The 22,198-nt window shown below is 38.8% G+C and overlaps 1 protein-coding gene across 6 annotated transcripts in view; it reads right to left on the bottom strand.

Moving 5' to 3' along the window:
• The window catches only part of FAT3 (FAT atypical cadherin 3), a 327,771-nt gene that overhangs the window by 66,472 nt on the left and 239,101 nt on the right, over window positions 1–22,198 (bottom strand). For all 6 annotated transcript variants that reach the window (XM_018071264.2, XM_018071265.2, XM_018071267.2 and 3 more), the window contains exons 8-11: window positions 19,577–19,716; window positions 9,928–10,203; window positions 8,187–8,397; window positions 445–4,518 (exon numbers count right to left, since the gene is read on the bottom strand). In XM_018071264.2, coding sequence (XP_017926753.2) covers window positions 445–4,518; window positions 8,187–8,397; window positions 9,928–10,203; window positions 19,577–19,716 — 4,701 coding nt within the window. The remainder of the gene's footprint in view (window positions 1–444; window positions 4,519–8,186; window positions 8,398–9,927; window positions 10,204–19,576; window positions 19,717–22,198) is intronic.

Genomic DNA, 22,198 nt, shown 5'->3' with positions numbered 1-22,198 from the left:
AGTGGCTCCTGCATGCACTTCCTATCTCAAAAAGAGAAATGCCATTCCAAAAGAAAAAAAAATGCTTGGAAATATAAGGATTTTCTCTCTAAGAATAAAATTTTCCTCTTCCCTTTGTCAAAAAATTAAATTATGATGGTTTTCAAGCTGACATATCAATTATGATCAGTTGATGGGTCACACTACATTGCTCTGCAGCAAATCATTAAGCATTAATCTTGGAAATTTTAGAGAGAATAAAACAGAGAGACACACACACTCCCTTTCTCTCTTTTCAGTTTTGCTGCAAATTCTGTCCAAAATAAAAAAAGAAAATTCAAAAACAAAGAAAAACATAATTGTCTCATTCATAGATAATTTAGCTAACATTCACCTAAACTGGACACACGCACAGTTCTTCAGTAAGGCTGATTATGGGAAGAAAGCATGTAAGTTGTTTCTTACCTGTAATATGGTAGCTAACCTGCCGATTGACATCAGATGTGTCTTCATCCCAGGTGCTAAGAACAGCCACAACTTCCCCTGGAGGGTCACTCTCCTTCACTGACCCTCTGTACACCTCGTGCTCAAAGACAGGTGCATTATCATTTATATCTGTCACAGTAACTGAGACCAAGGTGGTTGATGATAAGGACAAAGCTTCCCCCAGATCTGAGGCCACCACTGCAAAGGTGAAAGCAGAATCTTTTTCATGGTCCAAATCCTTCAGTGTACTGATCCAGCCACTGTTGCTATCAATGGTGAATGCTTCTGTGATCTTCTCCAGCTCCGAGTCCACCGCAAGCGTATAGGTGACCTGCCCATTTGCACTTGAGTCTGCATCAACCGCTTTAACTTGCATAAGTTTTGTTCCTATAGGCATCCCTTCCATTATTATAGCATCATAGCTAGCTGTTTCAAACACAGGCTTGTTGTCATTTACATCCAACACCTTCACCTCCACATCCACAGTCAACACAATGTCTACTTTATCTAACTGAATTGTGGCTGCAACTTTGAAGTGAAAAGCAGGATTTATTTCGTGGTCAAGTCTCTTATCCAATTTTATGAGCCCTGTGTCTTGCTCTATGATGAAAACCCCGTCTTTGTTGTTTTCAGGTAACTCACCATTAACTGTGCTATACAAAGCACCCTGATTGGGCAAAACATGCAGAATGTCAATAGTACTACCTATGAGGGTGTCTTCTGCTACTGTAAAAGAATACTGGGGTTGAGAAAAAGAAGGCAAAATAGTCTCTGGGGGTAAAACATGGATGTAGACAGGAATGAGGGAATGCTTTACAGGAATGCCACCATCCACTGCTTTGACAAAGAATGACAGAACTGTGCTTTTAAGCTGATTAAAGCTACCCTTGGTGACCATCCATCCATTATCTGGATCTATTTCAAGTAGATCAGCTACTGAAACGGAAGCTTCACTATAGAGAGAATAGGTAATTCTGGAATTGGCTCCATCATCTGGATCTACTGCTTGTACTTGGGTCACCAAGTAACCTTTCCCAACATCTGCTTTGACACTTGCTCTGTATTCGACCGTCATAAATTGAGGAGCATTGTCATTCTCATCCACTACTATCACTCTCACAGTGCAAAACGTAGTCCTGCCACCTCCGTCGAGGGCTCTCAAAAATATACCGATATCACTTTCCAGTGGGCTCTCACGGTCTAACCTCTCAGTTGTCAGAATCTGCCCATTGCTATCAATCAAAAATCGGTCCTTGGCAAAGTCATTTATTATGGAGTAGCTGATCTGGCCATATACACCTGAATCCCCATCTGTTGCCTTCACATGGATTACCTTAGTTCCAGGAGCAGCATTTTCTCTAACCTCTGCAACATAAACACTCTGCGAAAACACAGGGCTGTAGAGGTTGGCCCCAAGTATCTGAATGTGCACTTGAGCTGTGCTGGTGAACAGCCCGTCTGACACAGAGACATTTAGGCTGTACATGGGCTCCATTCTCTGTTTGCGATGGTTGGAGAGGGTGATAACACCGCTCTTGCTGTCCATAATAAAACTGGTCCGATCATTTCCTGATAGGATGCTGTATTCCAGTCTGTCAAAATCAGAGCTGTCAGCATCAGAAGCTTGGACACAAGTCACAAAATGACCACGAGGTGCCAGTTCACTCACATATGATTCATATATTAACTGGTTAAAAACTGGAGGATTGTCATTCATATCCGTTATTGAGATACTAACAAGAACCTCACTGCTTAGTGGTGGGAACCCATTATCGGTTGCTCTGACTTTCAAGCTGCACTGCTGTATGAGTTCATGATCCAGCATCCGTGCTGTCAAAATTAGGCCACTGCTGCTGTCTATATGGAAATAGTCAGTGCTGTTAAAGGTGTCCTGGACTATCTGATACTGTACAATCTTGTTATTGTCAGAGTCAGCATCAGTAGCAACAACTTGCAGTACAGGAGTCCCAATCAAAGAAGCTTCGGACAAAGTAGCATTGTAAGCTGACTGATCAAAAACTGGAGGATTATCGTTAACATCATTAATGATCAAGTCCAGAGTGACCTCAGCTCGAGCACCAGTGAGGGCATCACTGGCTCGCACTGTCAGCTTGAAAAGAGAATTTATTTCATAGTCCAGTGGGCTGATGACACTCAGAACTCCAGTATCAAAGTCGATATTGAACTGGTTATAGGGATCTCCATCAACAATGATATAAATGATACCTTGGCCTTCTGGACTGGTTGCATTTATGCTTAAAATTGGCGTGTGCATTTCTACATCTTCATTCACGGAAGCTGTATAGAAGGGTTTGTCAAATACAGGCATTGCTTTGTTAACAATAGTAATGGGGAGCTCTACTGTTGCAGATAATGATGGGTTACCACCGTCTTTTGCAAGAATGACAACCAAGTACTCTATATTAGACAAATCAGAATTGAAGGCTTCTTTTAAAGTGACGCTACCAGACTCTCTATCAATTTCAAAATGTCCATAGTCTTCCTTCAGGAGGTATGACACGTCACCATTTTCACCCTTGTCTTTATCAATAGCTGTCACTCGATATATCAGGGTACCAGGTTCAGCATCAACTTGCACAGCAGCATAGTATGGAAGCCCTACAAACACTGGGGCGTTGTCATTTATGTCCTCAATGTAAACTCTCACCACTACTCGAGCGACGCGAAGGTGATCTAGTTCACGACTTGCTTCCACCACCAGCTCATACAGCTCCTGTTCCTCTCGGTCAAAGGGGATGCCAGTTGTCTGAATGACTCCTGAGGTGGATTTGATTTTAAATTTGTTTCCTGGGTTTAATATGCTGTATTTCAAAGGCTCGTTGAGGCGGTTACCAACAGCATTCACCACAGCGATCTTTGTGATATTGGTGCTGTTTTCTGAGATAGAAGTGGAATAAAAATTTTGTGTGAAATGGAGTCCACTATCCATGGCTTCTTTTACCAATATTGTCACCATAGCAGTGCTATAAAATTTCCCATCTGACACTCTTACTATTAGCATATAATGGTCTTTGGAGAGACTACTGTTTTTAATGGTGAGTACCCCTGTGCTTGAATCAATTAAAAAATGGTCCATATTGCCTTCAATTATACTAAATGTTAGTTCAGGAGGGATCTCTGAATCTGGGTCTGCAGCCTTGACTTTGAGAACCTCAACACCAATATATGTGGGTAGGAGCAAAACTGTCTCAAATACAGCCTGGCTGAAGACTGGTGGGTTGTCATTGACATCAGTTACCTCAATGGTTACTTCAACTGGGCTCTCTGCTGTAAGCTGGGGATTCCCACTGTCTCTAACATGAACATGGAAATGGAAGTGGGCTATTGTTTCATGATCTAAATTTGCAATTGTTCTGATTGCACCTGTGCTGGAATCTACCGTGAAATACTTTTTTGCAGTAGATTCAACAATCTGGTAGACAAGCAAAGCATTCTGGTTGCTATCAGCATCAGTGGCACGTATCACGAGGGGACTGTTATTAGCACTCCGGACTATGCTATTTACAGGAGCAGCTTCGCTTATGCTGCCTGAGTACTGAGAGAAGAGAAAAACTGGTGGGTTATCATTTTCATCAACAATCTGAATGTTCACTGTGGCATTTGATGCCATGCCTGCCATATTTGTTGCTTGCACGATGAGCTGATAGGAGGAAGCACGTTCATAATCAAGGGCCTTTTGACTTGTGATCACTCCAGAATATGGGTTTATGGTGAAGGCTCCATCAACATTGCCATCTTTAACCTCATAAACTAACGTGGACTGACTGATTGCAGAGAGAGAGATGACAGAAGTACCAATATCCACATTTTCATTAACCTCCGCTTGGTATTCTTTTAGAGTGAATTTAGGGTGGGAGTTATCTGCCATCGTCACAGATATCCGCACAATTGCTGTTGCAGACAGTGCTGGAGAACCTTGATCAGTCACTTTGACTGACAAAACAAACTGTCCCATTGTGGTTAAGTCTGGCTCCTTGAGTAGTGTAATGATGCCTAGAACTGGTTCAATCTTGAATGTGTTTCCCGTATTTCCTAAAACACAAATATTGGAATCAGATTAGAAATGAAATATGAAACATTTAAAGATAACTTAAACCAGGAGCAATTAGCTGCATTTGTTAAAGGCAGTTACTAAAAAGATCCAACAGGCCCAACGTAAAAGAATTCTAAAGGCACCTCCAGACTTTCCTTCTGAAGATCGGATATTCAGTAGACGGTAAACGCATTCAAAGCATCAGAAACTCAGGTGTTGCTATCTATATCTTGATTCTGAGTATTAAAATCTGAGCAAGAGCTGCATGTACATTACTCCTACTGAAGGAAGGAAAAGCATCCCTAAATTATAGAAATTAGTCAAATACATGTACACCTAAGGCAAAGAAATGAGATCAGAGGCTAACAAGCCAATTACATGACTAATGGATAACAACTCAGGCTCTTAATTGAATGGGATATTAAGCAACCATAGAGGAGATTACAGTAGTTCAAGACTCAAAGAACTGAACATAAGAAGGTTAAAGTGGCATTTAGAAAAAATAAAACTGAGCAAATACCATACAAAAGAGATTCAAGTGTCTTGTGGCACAAAGGTTTATCATGTGATCTCTGAGGAGAATGAATCCAGATGAATAAGATTTAGCAGAAAATGTCATGAAATGCTCGTTATAACATGAAACCAAGGATATCACTGACTGCATAAAGGTGAAAACAGTGAGTTTGGATCAATGACCTTCTTTGGGGTCCTTATTTCTTTCAGGTCTTTTTGCCAACCTCTTCTTCAGCAATACAGACTCAAAACGTTTTATATGCATCCTTACGCTATAATAAAAGATCATCTTCATTAGGCGAACCATGTTTTGTTGGTCCTTTGAGTGCCTGTTTAAAGTAGAGGATGCTGCGTATGTATAAGCATACGGACTCTTTTTCTGAATTTGATTCTAAATACAAACAGCATATTGAGTTACAGTGATTCCAATCATTATAACATGTTCCCTCTATTGCAATTCACATCTTAAAATCTAGAACTGCTTCTAATCTACAGCCAAGCATCCATCCATGACCTGGAGAGAAATATATCTCAGGTGATAAACAAGAGATTTTCTTTTAACTGTGATTGGTACAGGTGCTGTACACAGAGCAGTAAATGTGAAAACTGTAGCTGGAATGCCAAATACATGGAATCCTGAATGAAGTGAGGTAGTGTGAACTATTTTTAAGATGTGATTCACTATCTGTTGTAATTCTGGGGCAAGGAGGCTAATTTAAGCTACATATTCCTGTATGTAGTTCAATACTGGTAGTGGCTTTCTATTTATATCCAGCCTTTCTGATCAGTAAAGTTTACTCTACTGGCTAAACCAAAAACTGTGCTTTTCACTGAGGAGCTGAAATTCTTCTAGAGCTACAAATTCTCATAAAAACCACAGCACCTGTCACATTTACAGACACTACAAATGATGCTGCAGTTATTTTGTCAGCGCTTGCTAATACTAATAATTTTTAGCCCCTGACTGCTTCTGTAAGGCCAGAGCTGGTTCTTCTCCTTTAACAATTTCTTATGAAATTATACATAAACGACTTTCTTTACCAATTACTTTCTTCAGATATAAGATGAGGTAATTCCCCTGAATGACAGGGTTGTGTACAATCTGAATTCTGCAGTTAAAATCAAAATTATCAACAGCAGATTTTATGGATCATAGAAACTACAGCAGCAGAAGACTGAATTTTGATATATCTGAGATTGGGACATCCATGGACAATGAAACTGGAGGAGTGTGGGGATCACAGTAAACAGAGGTTTCAAGTCTGACACTGCAGGGAGAGCTCATGATGAAACAGAAACAGCCTGTAATGAAAAACAGAGTCTCTAGAAACCATCTAACAGCTAAAGCATCTTTTCTAATCATAATATTTTTCTGTCTGCATCACATATGATTCTATTACCACTGTAATGGGAACCATACTCCTAACATGTCAGGTTGCTCTTTACATTGTGGTAGCACCTCTATATGATTTGGTTTGGAGCCCATAATAGTAATAGGGTGTCAAGAAAAAGCTGAGAATAGCCTTGAAAAACATTGCCCCAGGAACCTAATCCGGTCTGCTCCGAGTTTGTTCTATAAAGGCACAGTGTTGTCCTGCCTGGGCATGTGTAAAACTTCCCCTGATCTAAGATAGTGAGAAATAACTGGTAAGACCAAATGCAGTGCATAAAGGAAATACTTGTTTTGGAGTGCTAACATCTTTGTTGGTCTAATTGCAACACTTATAGGTGCAAAAGACCTCACTTTCTGATTTGCTGAATGTACTCTCCTTCCACAGGGCATACAGGATAACTACAGAAAAAAAGTTGCTTGGGTCTTCTCTAAGCATCAGGTTGTATCAGCTTATTTTAAGGTGTGAGCTTCAATTATATGAAGTTAAATCAGTATGACATTCTTAAATATTAGATATTTTATTTCATTACTTTTTTTTTTCATTTAGCCTGTTCCTAACTGATGTAAGCCATTGCAACTGTAAAGAAAAGTCTTTACAATAATATAGGGACAAATAGTGATACAGTAGGATCAGAGCCTAATACTGGGAAAGGCTTGTGATCTGCTTAATATGAGGACAATCTAAAGTATTTGTGACCTCTTTTTAGGGAAATATAAATTTCAAGTTTTGTTTTTATTACAGTGGAAAGATTCACATTACTAATAAAACCCTTCAAAAGTAGAAATGAAACATTAAAGAACCCAAAGGTTACAAATTTCTACTTCCTTCTTTCTTTTTCCAGGCATCCTTCATGTATATCTCTTAATGGTTTATCTCAGAGATAATTCTTAACTTCAGATTCATGTGAGCCAGAGAAACTTACACTCACTTGCATATGTGTTAGAGATAATGCAAATGTTTTATTATCATGCTGTTGCATCAGCAGAGGAATTTCTTTTGCTGGTACAGATTACATGGCAAATGTAAATATCTAGAGTTTAACAGCAAAAGCAATTTTAATCTGGTGTCATCACACCCTCCCTTAGTTTCAAGAGACCTTGTGCCATTAAAATGCTATGGCTGTGCTGACAGAAGTTTTCAGCATAGCCCTGGTCTTAGTCTCCATGCTCCTCTGATCCAAATACTGGCAAAGACACCAGGAGATACCAGCTGTTGTGACATATTTTTATGGAGCATCCACTGTGTACTAGTCTGAAGCCAGCACCCTGAAAACAAGTCACTGGCTGCAATTTTGAATAACTATGTTCTGTGATGGCTTTGAACCAATGACTTAGAGGTAACAGGCTCTGTAGCCATCTAGTGAACATGAATCAGTCACAGAATCACAGAATGGTTGGGGTTGGAAGGGACCACTGGAGGACATCTAATCCAACTCTCCTGAAAGTGTAGGTGAGCATGCTCACCTACAGCAGGTTGCACAAGATCCCACCCAGGCAGGTTTTGAATATCTCTGGAAAAGGAGGCTCCACCACCTCTTTGGGCAGCCTATTCCAGAATGAAGTTCTGTTCTGCCAGGTTTTGGGTATAGTAGTTTCAAAATAAAAAAAAACCAAACAACCAACAGAGAAGGTGTCTCCTTCCCCCAGCTGTAGGGGAGAAGGTAGACCAAAGAAGTTTGTGTGTCAAGGCGGACCACTGTCAAAGCACTGCTCTGCATATGGCATGAATCATGACGCTTCAGCTTCAGCCTCTGTTCTAACCTGCTTCAATAGTGTAGATAAGCTCTGCATTTTCTCCTTTGTCTTTGTCCAAAGCTGTGACCTGCAAGACTGCTGATCCAACTGCTGCTGATTCAAACACTGAGGCTTCATACAATGGACTGGTAAAGTATGGACTGTGGTCATTGGAGTCTTCCACGTTTATAATGACTCTGGCCAGGTTTCTTCTATAAGGGAATTCTTGATCTCGGACCTATAGAACAAGTGTATAACACACAACTTGATATTAATCTAGTAAAACTTCACAAATATTACTCATCTGAGTGTGAATACTACTGCAGTTCTATTTAACACAAAGTAATAAAAAATCCATTTGTCCCAAAGAACAGCCTAAAATATATTTCCACACATGATGGCAGACAGTAAAATTAAAGGACAAGGAAAGAGCTTAGGTATTTCTTTTTTCACTTATGAAAAAATGCATGGCAATTAACCATCATGACGTGAATTTTTGAAGTGGCAACCACATGACATCTTAAATTTGGGTTTAGGTTTGCAAGAGATACTTTTTTTTTTTTAATACATGCTAAATAGTAATGCATGTGCCTTGCCATTACCTCCTTTACATCATAGAGGCATGTCAGTCTAGTGCTTGTAGCTGCCAGTGAACTTCTTCATTATTATGTACGTATATATCTTTTTGAAGATGATGGCACCAATAGCAAAAAGAGTAGGAATTACCTTATGAAGTGCTGATAATTGACAACAGAGGTATAATTTATCACAGCTGTCTCAACCCCATACAAAATACCTCAGCATCGCTTCACTGATAATCCTGCCACCACCATCCCCAAAAGTTTGGTTCATCTTAAATAGAGCAAAAAACCTATCAGGTGGAGATCAAAACCAAGCATCAGGAAACTACCTCTGTCAGCCATGTCTCTTTGTGATTCAGTTTATAGTCATTTCTTAGTCTGCTCGCCAAAGGACTTGCAGCTTTTTACTCTGTGAGCTGAGACCACACTCAGCTCCTCCTTGCTGCATCTCACAGCAGCGTCTGCTTTCTAAGGTCCCCTGGCAAGATGCCCCTGTACTTAACACGTCATGAGTTGTTCCATGAGTTAAGTGGTTAAAGCAAATAGCAGAGTACAATGCTTAAACTAACACTGTTTTTTTTTAATTAAAGAATAAAAAATAAAATATATCTCCATAATATACAATTTTCACTTGAAAACAGGCAGACTTATGTTCTGTACCTTAGGCACACCAAGCAAAAATTGGTAATTATCTTTTTTCTGCATACCCAAAGATATGGTAATGTAGATAAAAGAAAGCTATTTTGTATATCGACAGTTTATGTACTGAAATAAGTCCATAAAAGTAAGCTATAAAGGAGGGTTGTATTCAGAAAGGCTGTAGCGTTCTCCATGGCAAGAAAGCAGTTATCTCCCTGTGAATAACTTCTCAAATAATGTTAAGCCTCACTTCAGAAACTCTGAAAATTACCTTGAGGGAGAGGACCAGATGCCAAGAGATTAAATAATTTCCTGCTTGCTCTCCCTTAAGATAGAAAATAACATTCTATACAATGAATTCACAATAAAGTGAAATAAGAAAAAAGCTGAAATAAGAACTGTAAAATAAATACACAGCAGGGCAGGCAAGATGAAATTACTGACTACTTACTGCTCTAAGAGTCCTTTGCTCATGCAAAGACTAAGGAATGTATGCACCCGAAGCAGCAGTGATTGTGTCCTGACCCAAGTGAATATTGCATTCTTACCATGACATTAAGGATGTGCTTATCTTGAGCTTCGTGGTCTAGTCTCTCAGCTGTATAGAGCACCCCAGTGCTGGGATCAATTCTGAATTTTCTCATGCTGACTGTATCAATGCTGCTGTGAATAGTGTAGCTCAACTTATGCTTCTCATCTCTGTCTATAGCTTCAATTTGCAGAATTTCAGTATCAGGGAGGATGTCCTCTGAAATGGTGACATCGTAACTTGGCTGAGAGAATTCTGGGCCATTATCATTGTTATCCAACACTTTGATAAGAACCTACAGTTAATAAAAGAAAAGCATTCAAAGTTATTGAAGTCTAGTCAGACTACTGAATAACACCTAAAGAAATACAATTTACTTTAGATGGTTGACGATGTTATGCTGCTGTATGGTGGGACTGAGAAACATTATTTAATATTAAATGCTTATTGTTTGGATCAAAAAACATAGTAAAGATTTGACTTTGGAGGTAAAATATTCCTAATAGTAAGACCTACTCAAAGTCTGACAAGTCTGTATTTGCAGTATCTATAGGCTGGAAAATATTTCTACAATGGTCATAGGAAAGGCTTTGTCCTTCCTTGTAACTGCTGTGGTTACAAGAGACTTCTAGAGCTCTTATGGAACTTCCTTTCCCCTCCAGTATTAATAAGGCTTTAAAAGAATCCCTTTGATGTTACTTAAATCCACCTTTTATACAAACAAGATTCAGCTGAATCCTGTGTTGTTTTCTGCCCAACATATTGCATTGGGACTTACTAGCAATGTCAAATTAAGACAGCAGTGGAGACTTCAAGTTGCTGTTATACCTTAGATTGTGTTAGAAACAGTGACACTTCATGAGATGGAAACAGGACATACCACTTCACTACCATGCAAGCCCACCCCACACAGTTCAGTACATACCACCACAGACAGGTAACCTCCACCAAGGACAGGTAATCTCAGGGCATTGATGACAAGGAAGGATTATTTTTTTGTTTTGTTCTTGCTTTGCCTTTGCCAGTGATGGCTCTCCTTATTGCCAACTAATTCACTTTCCCCTCCAACACATATTTGCCTTCTTTCTGTTGCAGTTTATTAATGGTATAACTGCTAAAAATGTGAATGAATACTCTGCTGTTTGCTTCATGTCTTGGTATTGACCCTTAAAGAAACCTGGAGAGGGGGAATACAGCCCAGGGTGCTCCTGTTGCTGCCTATTCCACCCATTTCTGTATATTACAAGCTGACTCTGGTAACTAATAATAATCACTATTTGGCAAGCTTTGCCTTTCACAAGTTATGTTATGCATGTTTGGCTCTGATGACATTTTGTAGTTTTCACCATTGAAGAAGTCACTCCCTGGAAGAAATATGCTTTCCAGACTTTGTATGCCATTATTGCTTTGGGCAGTGTGGCAGCAAAACTCTTAGCAAACTGCATAATACTGAAAGCTGAAATGTAAAGGGCTGACTCTTTTCCAGTGCTGGAAACAAGTATCTTTAGCAGAATACGCCTGTGAAAGCACACGTCTAATTTTACAGTAAGTGAAATGGAACAATCTTTTTATTCAAAGGCCTTGAAATAAGAAACAGTCCAATGAATGATATGGGAAAGGCCATGCACAGGACTCTTCCTTTAGACTAGGAGACTTGAGCCATCAAGATATTTTCTTTGTTGCTTTGAAAAGTACTTGGAACTTTTTAAGCAATTATTTTATTATTTTGCTTGATTAAGCCCTGTTCACCCATATGTTCTTAACAGAAGAAAAATACAGCTATACTTTTACTGCAGTATTGCACAGATGCTGGCCTCAGAGAGAAATGAAACTTTAGATTTGCATGATATGTGGAAGGGTTTGCAGAATACATTACCACAAGGAACAAGAGCAATTGTAAGCAGCAGTCATAATGAACTAGCCTGGGAACTGTTTAAAAGACAGCCGAAATAAAATGCTCTGTAAGTTAAATGGCATAAGACTTCAACTGCATATTCCATATAATTTAATTTTCATCAGATTATGGTACACCAGAGTGAAGCAGGGCAAAACCTATATTAAGTGATGCTTCAATCTTGGACAGATACCAATAAACTTTGGGGGAAATACACATTGCTGGGCCTATAATAATGATGAAGACTTACTTAGCTTTTTATACTTTCTTTGTTGCTATATAATATATCAAGGTGTGTTTCTGATCTGACTGAGGAAAAAAACCCCAAAACCCACAAACCTACATCATAAAAATATGTCAAGAAATTAGTTGTAACGTGAAAGAAAGCCTGAGGAAAAAATTAAGGATTTCAACTCTAATGGGACATAGAGCCAGTGCTGAAACAGTTTTGTTAGTGTAAGGAAGAGACACTGAAGCAACATGAGTTGGGGATAATCTGATTACCAGTGTTTAATACTTACAGACATCTTCTCAAGCAGTTTTGATACCCTCAGCCCTTGAAAGGTACCACTATAATAATCCATGGCTGGATTATTTTACTGCCGCACTGTTAACTCAGATAATTTATTTTTCTTTTAATTTATGGACGAAAACTTTGTCATGTATCATTTTAGATAGTCTAACAGAGAAGTAAAATCTTTTCAAATGCACTGAAAATACCAAGAGTGTTTGGTTGTGCTGTGGCTAGCACAGTACAGCCTATCTTGAACAAGTAAGCTTCCATGTGAGGGACAGGCTTGCATCTGTGAATTTTTAAATTTTTTAACGTTTTTTAACAATGTTTTTAATATCGGTGTGTGCGAGCTCAAGCTATTCTGGAAGGAAAAAAACCCCACAACTTACAGATGCACATCAATGTGTCTTAAAATTTACTGCTACAGAAGTGACATGCTATTTTATTTGTGTGGTGTCTGATCACCCCAGTGCAGGGGCTCATTTCCCATTATATCTAATGCATTTTGGGATCACTGGCAAATTGAGAAAGCAGAGGAGGGCAGAAAGGTTTATCCATCCCAAAGCTTGCACTATGACTGTGCAAGCCACAGCTCCATGATTTATGCCTTCACTAGACTGCACAAACTAAACAGGGTGGAACTGGATCTGCATCAGAGGCTAAGGGTAACCTATGAGACTATGGAAATTACAGTGTGGATTCACAAAGTAGCATTTCTTCCCACTGAAAAAGGTCTAAGCTAATGCCCTGACACACATGATTGTGCTTAGGGAGTGCAAGGCATGGAAAGGGGAAAAGATTAAAAAATTAAGGTCCTCATTCACTGTGGTTATCAAACTTGCAGAGAGCTATGCACTTAAAATTGCTTTGATCATTTCCAGAAAAGAACTTATTTTTCCTTTTTTTTCCTTTTCTCTCACTTCACATCTACTGTAAAACTGATCAAGTGCCTGTTTAAGTGGCAGGCACCTTCCTCCCCAGAGACAACAGTATTTTAATGATTTGTCAAGTGATCCACATCGAAATACACATTATTTATTAGTTATTCTGCACTTCAACAGCCAGTTCCATTTGGAGATGGAAAGCGAGGCGTTAGAGATGCTAATCAATAAAATAGTCATTATTGATGACAATTTCTTCTATTGAAGCAGTTAAGAATATTTGTAATTTTTGTCAGCTGTCCCTTAAAATCCCCAAGACTCAAATGTAATTTTATCATTACAGTCTCTCCTTTAATAGAGGGGTGTGGATTTTCCTTGCAACAAAAGAAAGTTAGATTATGTATGGGAATACTGATTATTCAAGCTCTGTTAAACCCAAAAATGGAACTCTTTAATGTTCTTAAAAATTGAACTGTCTTGGGAGTCACTTGAAACAAAATCAGGTAAAATAAAATGGAATTTAAGTCCCACTTTAAATAGATATTAGTCCCTCAGTCCCTACAACATTTTTGAGGAGTAAGTGACCATTATCCCCATACTTTGCCCAGGAAAAGACTGTCTTGCAGCAAGGTTAAATGACTTACCAAAGCCACAGAAGTGCAGCAGCAAAGCAAGGGAAGGTGTTTTAGGTTTATTTTTGATCCACACCCCTTTTATTAGGTCACCATAAAATGCCACCTTTGTTATGCATATTTCTTGCTCCAGTAGGATTACTTCTAGTAAGGTGTTACTTAAAAAGAGGGGGCAACCTTTACCTTTAATAATGGACAAATGTGACACTGACAGGAACACCAGGCTCATAGAAAACCTTATCCTACAAACATATGTGAAGCTGAGTAAACTGAATGCCACCAGATTGTTAATATGAGGAAAGTTTCTCAAATTCATTTAATGGATGCCAAATTTAGGCATAAAATCTTGGTACTACTGGCAAATTTCCAATGACTTCAGAAGGGTCAGCACTCTGCTCTCTGAAGTCTTAAGCTTTAGCCAGCTGGTAGCACATCTTTCACCCCAAATCAAGTGTTATACTACTGAAGTGACTCAACGACTCAAAGTATCTGTGTACTTTAATACTTTCTACAGACTTACTTCCAAATGGAAGACATGGCAAGAATGAGCTGTGTTGCATAAATAACCTTTATTACTGTGTAGGTGCCTGGGGTGTTAAGTAGTGACAACACCCATTGCGTAGAATCAAAGACAGGCTTTAAAAGTTTTCCAACACATCCCCGAAAGGAGATGAATGGAAATGTTTACTATTGGTTTGCCGCCAAGTAGGGATTCCTCTTTGTGGAGGGCTGTGCAAGATTACTGACTGAACTACTTTTCATTGACAAACATTAGCTTCAAGTCTTTTTTCCAAGCTCAAAAAGCAAACATGCAGCAAAGCAGTCTCTGCCTGGTTCTCCTTGAAAGCCCATATATTTTCCAGTGCACCTTGGGCTTCAGAAAGGCAGGCTTGCCTCCTTCTGCTTCCTTTGTGTGAATCCTAATTTACAGTCCGAACAAGCACCTCGCTATAAAAGACTTGCTTCTCCCTGCTCACTTCCTATTTCCCACAGTTAAGAAGAGTTTCAAATAAAGGATTCACGGGCCTCCAAGCTTACAAATTAGCCACAGTAACACTCAGAGCATTAGCAAAGACTTTGTACTCAAAATGGTAAGTGAAAGGCCTAGAGAAATACAATCAAATTAAAGCAGGACAAAACCTAATGCAGGAAGTCTCTCCAAAGCTGTTTTTAACGTCACCCATAACAAATACATTTGGTTTAGGTACAAATGTATTTCAGTGAAAACTGGGTAAATGCCAGCAACTGCTTTAGAGACATTTGAAACTGTAAGAATCTGTTGGCTAATTGTTTGGTCTGGGCACCATGTTGTAGTACAACCTATTAAGTGCCTGAATTATTTAAACTCAGGTTGCACTTCTGTACAGGTTTTGAAACCTATTTTGATTTAATACTGCTTTCAATAGTGTTACCATACAGCTTTATTTTCTACTTTCTGACAAGTTGTTCACTCCCCCAAACCTCAACATAAAAATGCAGTTTCCCTACCAACTTCAGTGGCCAGTTATTTATACTTTACTCTGCCCTTTGTGTTATGTTAGAACAGAAAGAAAAATCTTTCTTCCACAGGCAAGGCAGTGCCAAGATTGCTGGATGTGACAGAAAAAAAAGTCAAGGATGGGTCAGTTCTGGTTTGGAGGAAACATTCAATTGAGCAAAACTGAAAAACTGAATTGAAACTTCATGTCTCCTTGTCTGCCATAGGAGAATCCACAGCCCAGAACTGCTTCTGGCAGGCTTTGATGTCTTATCTACATTTTGGCCATGTTCCTCTAAGAAGAGCTTTTCACTATTCAGTTAAAAGAACCACCGTCACTCAGAGTGATTGATCAGCTCCTCTCTGTTAAGAAAATTTTATAAAGAAAAGGTGTTCTCTGAAGGGTGAGACTGAAACTCACAGTTGAAGGTCAATCCTCAGCACAAAAATAAATAAAAGCTTGGAAGTAACAGCCTTCATTCTCTAAAGCATCTTTTCTATACCAGTTAGGATGATGAGAAAGAAGGAGAAGGTAGGAAAATAAGCAAGAAGTAAAACTGTCTTTTTCATATAATACCATCACTGCAGGAGGCTGTTCTCAAAAGAGGTAACAATCTGCTAGGACAACATTCTCAGTAAAAGTGAAATATTATCATAACTTAGATGATTGTTCAATTGTTCCCCACTGTACTCTACTTCTGTGGGTATTTTAGCAAAACTCAACAGTATGTACTACAAATAAGTAAATAAATGTCATTCCTCTGTTGTGCTTGTAGGTAAAAGATTTGAATTGTTCAGTCAAAAGAAGGATTTGGGATAAACCTGACTCGTGACCAGGACAATTTCTAACATTGCACGGTCAAAGTTAGTAAAAGTTGTAAGTTGTGGCAGGAACAGGCATCTAGGTGCCACTACACTGATTTCTTGCTGGGAGAGTCCTCTCTCTGCTCAAGCAAGGGCAAAAGACCGCTGTGCAGCCCAAAGGGAGGCGATGGCAGTGGCAAGGAGCAGAGTCTCTGGCTGCTGTCCTGGCTCTCTCTCTAGCACATGGGATGCAGAAGCCCTGACCCCCCTCCCAAAGGCCAACAGCTTGCCTGGCAGCTGCAGGAATTGTGCTTCCTGAGGATTTAGAGCAAACACACACCTTCAGCCTTTAACAACTGACAACATGGCCTCAAGCAATCATAGGAAAAAGGAAAGGGAAAAAAACCAAAGCTCTCCCTGGCTAAGTCAGAAGACTTAGCCATCCTAGAAGTTAATTCCCATGACAGAAGTTTTACACCCACACTCCAAATACATAAATCAAACAAGTCAACATTTGTTCATATATACCCTCCTCCATCCCTTTCTAACCCAACCGTGCTGCCGGCACAGCTGGTGCTCAGCTGAACAGGCAGCATAGTAAATGGCAGCGGCTCAACAAGTCCTGGCACTTTGGTTCTCACTTTGGAGACTGTATTCTTTTTGGAAACCTTGATCATCCCCAAATCAATCAGGCTTTCTGTTACATAGGAAGTTCGTAACTTTTTTTTTTTAAATATTCCTCTTGCCTCTTTTCACAACAGTCAACTATTATTAAAACAGATGTAACTTTTAAATCCAAATGATCTCCTTCCTCTCATGGTACAGTAATGAAGCATGTGCACAGTTAGGCATGAAGGAAGTGAGCAGTTTAGCGGAGTTTAAGGCATGCAGGAACATTGCTGAAGAAACTTCCCCAAGTCCATACCAGGGATCATGTTACCAAAACAAAAATCTTTGGCATTTTTATGCTGTATTTTACCACCTCCCACTATATAATAGACAAATGGCCAGGAGGAGATAAAGGAAAACAGGTGGGATGGAATAAAAAGTAAGACTGTTCCATTTCACATGGTGATGATCAGCTGTTTCATAATAAACCATCATGGTTTGTGGGGAGCTTTATACTATTTTATTGTTAAACAAGGGGATGAATTTATATAATTGTTCTCTACCCACTTCTTCTTCTACCATATCTTCCTGCAGCTACAGTTAAAAATGCATGTATGTGCATAGGACGAAATACTTACAATGTTGTTCTATCAAAACTCAGAATAAGGCCCCCGAGAACCATCAGTAGATGCTATTTTTTTCTATATTATATTTTACTTAAACCTATCAGTTTGACTTTTTTTTTAAATTATTGTTTCAGAAGAAAATAAAGATGAGGAAGGTAACCAAAGGCTCCAAAGTACAGCCAAAAATACAGCAGGAAAGTTTTATAAAATGGAGCGATAAATAGGCAGGCCATAATTCTGTCAGTTTTGAGATAACAGTTGCTTTTGAAATCTCTGTTGTGAAGACCAAAAGAAACACATTCACAGATACCCTGACCATAATTAAACAATTAAGCAGTATCCACATTGAGAAAAGGAGGTGGAGGAAAGAAGGGTCTGTACCCGCTAGTGATTATCTAATGCTATACTATTTCAATATGAAATGACAATCTTACATTCCTAAGTAGGTCACATCACTGTTACAAAGAATGCTGAGGCTTCTTTTAGAATGCAACAGCTTTACTGAAATATGTTTTTACCATATGTTTTAATTAAAAATATAGGGGTTTCATCCAAATAGGTTTTGAGGACTGTTATATGGGTCAATTTATTAAATCAAAAGCAGCAGAAACAATAAACATAATAGCCATGAGAAATTACTTGTATCTAGCATGTTTGAAATTCCCTATGCTTTTTAATACTTCTTCTGCTGAAATGTTTACAAGAAACAAAAAAGGTCATGTTAGGAATTCAACACCATCTGAAATGTGGACTGAGAGCGTCGCCAAGATTAAAAAACAAAGAATAACAAAAAGACTACTCAAGAGTTGAAGAAAATGCCTTATGGAACGGGAACAAAAAGAGGTCAGTCATTCTCCTTCACCTGTCTACCAGAAGACTGGAAGGTGATTTGAGCATTGTGAGTAAATGCTTCCTGGGGAGAAAATAGTGTTTTTTAAGGAGTTCTTTAATTAAGCAGAGAAAGGCATAACAGGGAATATGGCCAGATATTATCAAGCTTAAAATAAGGGATGTTTTTAGCAGAGATGCAATTAATTCTGAAACTAACAGGTAAAACAGTGGATTTCCCACCACCTAATTTACTATCAACCGATGTTTTCTTAACAAGGGAGGATTATCAGGAGAAATTATCAGATATTTTAGGGCTGGTTATAAACACGAAATCATTGAGAAAGCACTCAATGATTTAACACTCTCTTAGGAAAGCTGGTGTTGTGCCTCAGTGAGTACAGATTTACATCTGAACTATTTGAACAAAAAGGCAAGGTAAAACAGAAGCATCTGTGCGTGCATGCATATATGTAAATATAAAAAATGTTCAGGCCTTCCTTCTGCATTATAAAGAGGCAAAGAACATCACAAACCTATTTTTTTTCCATTTACACTTGAGCAGTAACTCAGATGTAGAATTTCAGGCCCTTAGAAATCCATACCCCACAACTCCAACTCATATGGAAGGATTTTGCTGTTTGAAATCTGCCTGGTGTCACCTGGATCTGAGAGTCCCTGTCCCTGTGCCATGACCCTGACCATGACCCAACTCCAGACTGGTTTCCACTGAACAGATACCCAGATGCTGTGTCAGGGTCTCTCCATCAAGGATGTGTCAGAGCCAGCATTACCCCAGCCCTTCATGTTTATCTGACCTGACTCTTTAATTGATGAAAGGCACCGAGCCTGATAAGCAAGCCTGGTTTTAAAAGGTTCAGTGGGGCTGTTTTGCAGAAGACAATGTAATTGCAGGCAGTGACACTAAAGGAGAGATCCTCTGAATTTTAAGTTTTGCCTCTGAACAATTTCTTCTCTGAACAATTGATCTGTGTCCCACATTTGGGTCTTGGGAGGATGAGAAGTATAAAGTCCATTTATACAATCAATAGCAATATTCCCCAACACCACAGAAGCACTATTGTATTTTGGACCATTATGGGGTGACACAATTGTCAAAATTTATGCTTTGCTGCCTGTGATAGGGACTCCCTCAGCTGGAGGAAGGCAAATTACTTTCATGTGAGCACGAAGAGAACAAAAGGAGAAGTAACACTTTGAAACCTTCAACAGCCGATTCTTTGCAGCCAGATGGAAAGGCTCTGAAAAATATCCCCTTCTATTAGTTATCAGTGGTCTCAAAGGATGAGGTTTTACTTGAATGGAAAAATTATTAAATTTTATAGCATATACATTCCACTAAAAAATTAATAACTTGCCAAGAAAGGAATGTGATATTCTACCTGAGTCGTGGCAATGTTTGTTCCATCGGTGACCTCCACAGTCATATTATACATTGACCTCTGTTCTGCATCCAAGGGCTTTGCAACGACAATAGTGCCCACTCCCTTCTCCGCGTCGAAAGAACTATCGTAATTCCCTCCTAATTGTTGCACAAAAATACAGTTAGATTAGCCATGTCTGGAAAATTTCCATTGAAAAGTGGACATATCTGTTTACTGGCATCCATCTTAATGGTTTGCCTTAGCATACACAGTATATCTAGTGATACTTCTTTGTTCATAACTCATTTATATTTCAAAGCACAGTTTGTATATTGGAAAGCAGATATCACTAAAATGCATTGACAAAAAAAAAATCTAGCAGTATATTTAAGTAAACCATAGTCAAGTCTATAAAAAGAATCAAATGGCCATAAGTCCATAAGATGTGTGTCCTTGTAGTTTGGATAATGAACACGAAAAATTATCTTTTTGTATAAAAATCATTCAAGGGCGTTTTATTCTACAACTTTTATTTTTAGGAAATTCTCACTGATGCTTCTGGGTGCAAAGATCATCATCTGAGTTTTTAAAAATTGCAATTCTAATCAATTTTTAAAATGCAAATAGAGATTTGTTAAGTTAATATCAAGGAAAATGATAATTGCTGGCAGCAAAGGTCAAATTTTACTAGTCTTTTAGGAATTATTCAATAGATCTGACAGGATACACATCCTGAATTCCTTTCCATAAAAAAAACCTTGCAAAGCACTGTTCTAATACTAACATCCTCTTTTCCTGTTACACACTGAATGATGCAGCAGTGGGAAAACTCTCCTGAGTCTCAGGTGAAAGACCAAAAAAAAAAGTCTATTAAAAAGGAAAAGAAAGCTATAAATGATTTGAGATTGAAGAGTTACAAGATTTCTCACCCACGGTTACAGTTTATAAATTAGAACCACTCATTATTTTCAAAAGAAAGCACACACTCCCTGCTGCTAAGCTGTTTCTTATTCACTCATCTATAAAGTGTCATTTACTATTAGTTGAGTATGAAATTTTTGGAAGCTGCGGACAAGGAAAGGTGGAACACAACACTGTTGACAAACGAACTCTTGAGGTATATTCATCACACAGCAAATGCAATGTCACTAGCTACGTTCCCTGACAACCCAGTTCTACAAAGAGGAAAAGCCTTTCAAATCACACTGGCTATAAAACTTATGTAAGCTTCTCAGACCTCAAGATGAGGTCCACAGATAGAAAAACACTCATTCCATTGACTTTGCTGTGATGCAATATTTATAGAGATATATGTGTGAATGGCTGGTATTATCATAGAATGGCTCTCATTTTATGGCTGGGGACAGAGAAGAGAACAGGAGAGTCTCTTCTACTCTCCCATCTGCATGGTTTGCTGACTAAAAAGTGGTCTTATTCTCAGAAGCAGTCATGAATTTAGTGAGAGGAAAAAGGTTTTGGCATTCAAAGAAGTTGAAGATGAGGAGGAACCACAGCAAAATCACAGCCTCTGAATTCCTTAATGTGAAGAAACCCTCACTACTACCTCTTGCACAGGCCATTGCAAAGAAAGAGTAAGCTGGAAGAACCACTGCTCTGTCTGTATTTGCCTTGGAAGCCATTCAGGCATTGGGAGAAGAAAGAGGGAGGAGGAATAAAACTGCAGGTAACCACTGCAGAGGAAAGGCAGAATTGGTGAACTTGTGCCCACTGAAATCATCCAAATGCAGTAGTTTCAGACATGCCACCAGAGTTCCCTGTGCTGAATATATGTATATACGTATATACAGATCTAAGCCTAATAGATGCAGTTATGGTTCTCCAGGAAAACACTGACACTGGATCTGCTGTGATTTATGGTGGACAGAGACATTTCTTATTTCCTACCCTCCTTCGGCAAGCCCAAATTTCATGGTTTTCTCAATTTTTATATATACATATAAACACTACTGACACTGGAAAAAACCAAACATAATTGCCCTTGACATTTAAGCAATAGCAAGGTATTTGGACATTGATCATATCTTCAGTGTTCTTTAAAAAAAGGAAAAAAAAGTTAGTCTAGAAGAAAAAGTTTCTCTCCCAATTAATGTTTTAAATTGATTTACTTGAGAAAAATTGCACCATGAAAACCTCCTTTGAAGAAAAGAGTTTGAGATTCATGCAAGGAAATCTCTGCTGAAATGAAGCTAGCCTTGGGACAGTAGGCTCTTTACAAAGAGTATGTTTCATGCTGATAATCATGAAAACAAAGTGGAAGTCTGTACTTCAAGATGCTTAATAACCATCTTAATGAGCAATCAAAAATTATATGCTATCAACTGGCTTACAATTCCAAAAAAATCCCCTGCCTTTAAAACTTCCAAAAAGTAACATAGAAGGATTAGCAATAGATGTTTTAAACATCTGTTGGCTCAGAGCTGGGTTCGCAGTCTATTGCAAATACACCAACTTCGTCAAGCTGTTTTCATTAAGTGAAGTATATTCTTCCCCAGCATAAGAATTGAATCCATCATGTGAGTTTTTTATACATTTGTCACATCTTCCAAAGTGGTCTAGTGACAAATTAATCTTGGTTGCCAGCCACCCCAGTCTACACCTGTAACTAACCAGGCAATGCAC

The sequence above is a fragment of the Manacus vitellinus genome, unplaced genomic scaffold, assembly GCF_001715985.3.
Source record: "Manacus vitellinus isolate BGI_N305 unplaced genomic scaffold, ASM171598v3 scaffold_2_pilon, whole genome shotgun sequence".
In the NCBI taxonomy this organism is placed as follows: domain Eukaryota; kingdom Metazoa; phylum Chordata; class Aves; order Passeriformes; family Pipridae; genus Manacus; species Manacus vitellinus.
Note: the sequence above shows the minus strand (reverse complement) of the source record. Positions and strands in the feature narration are given on the sequence as shown.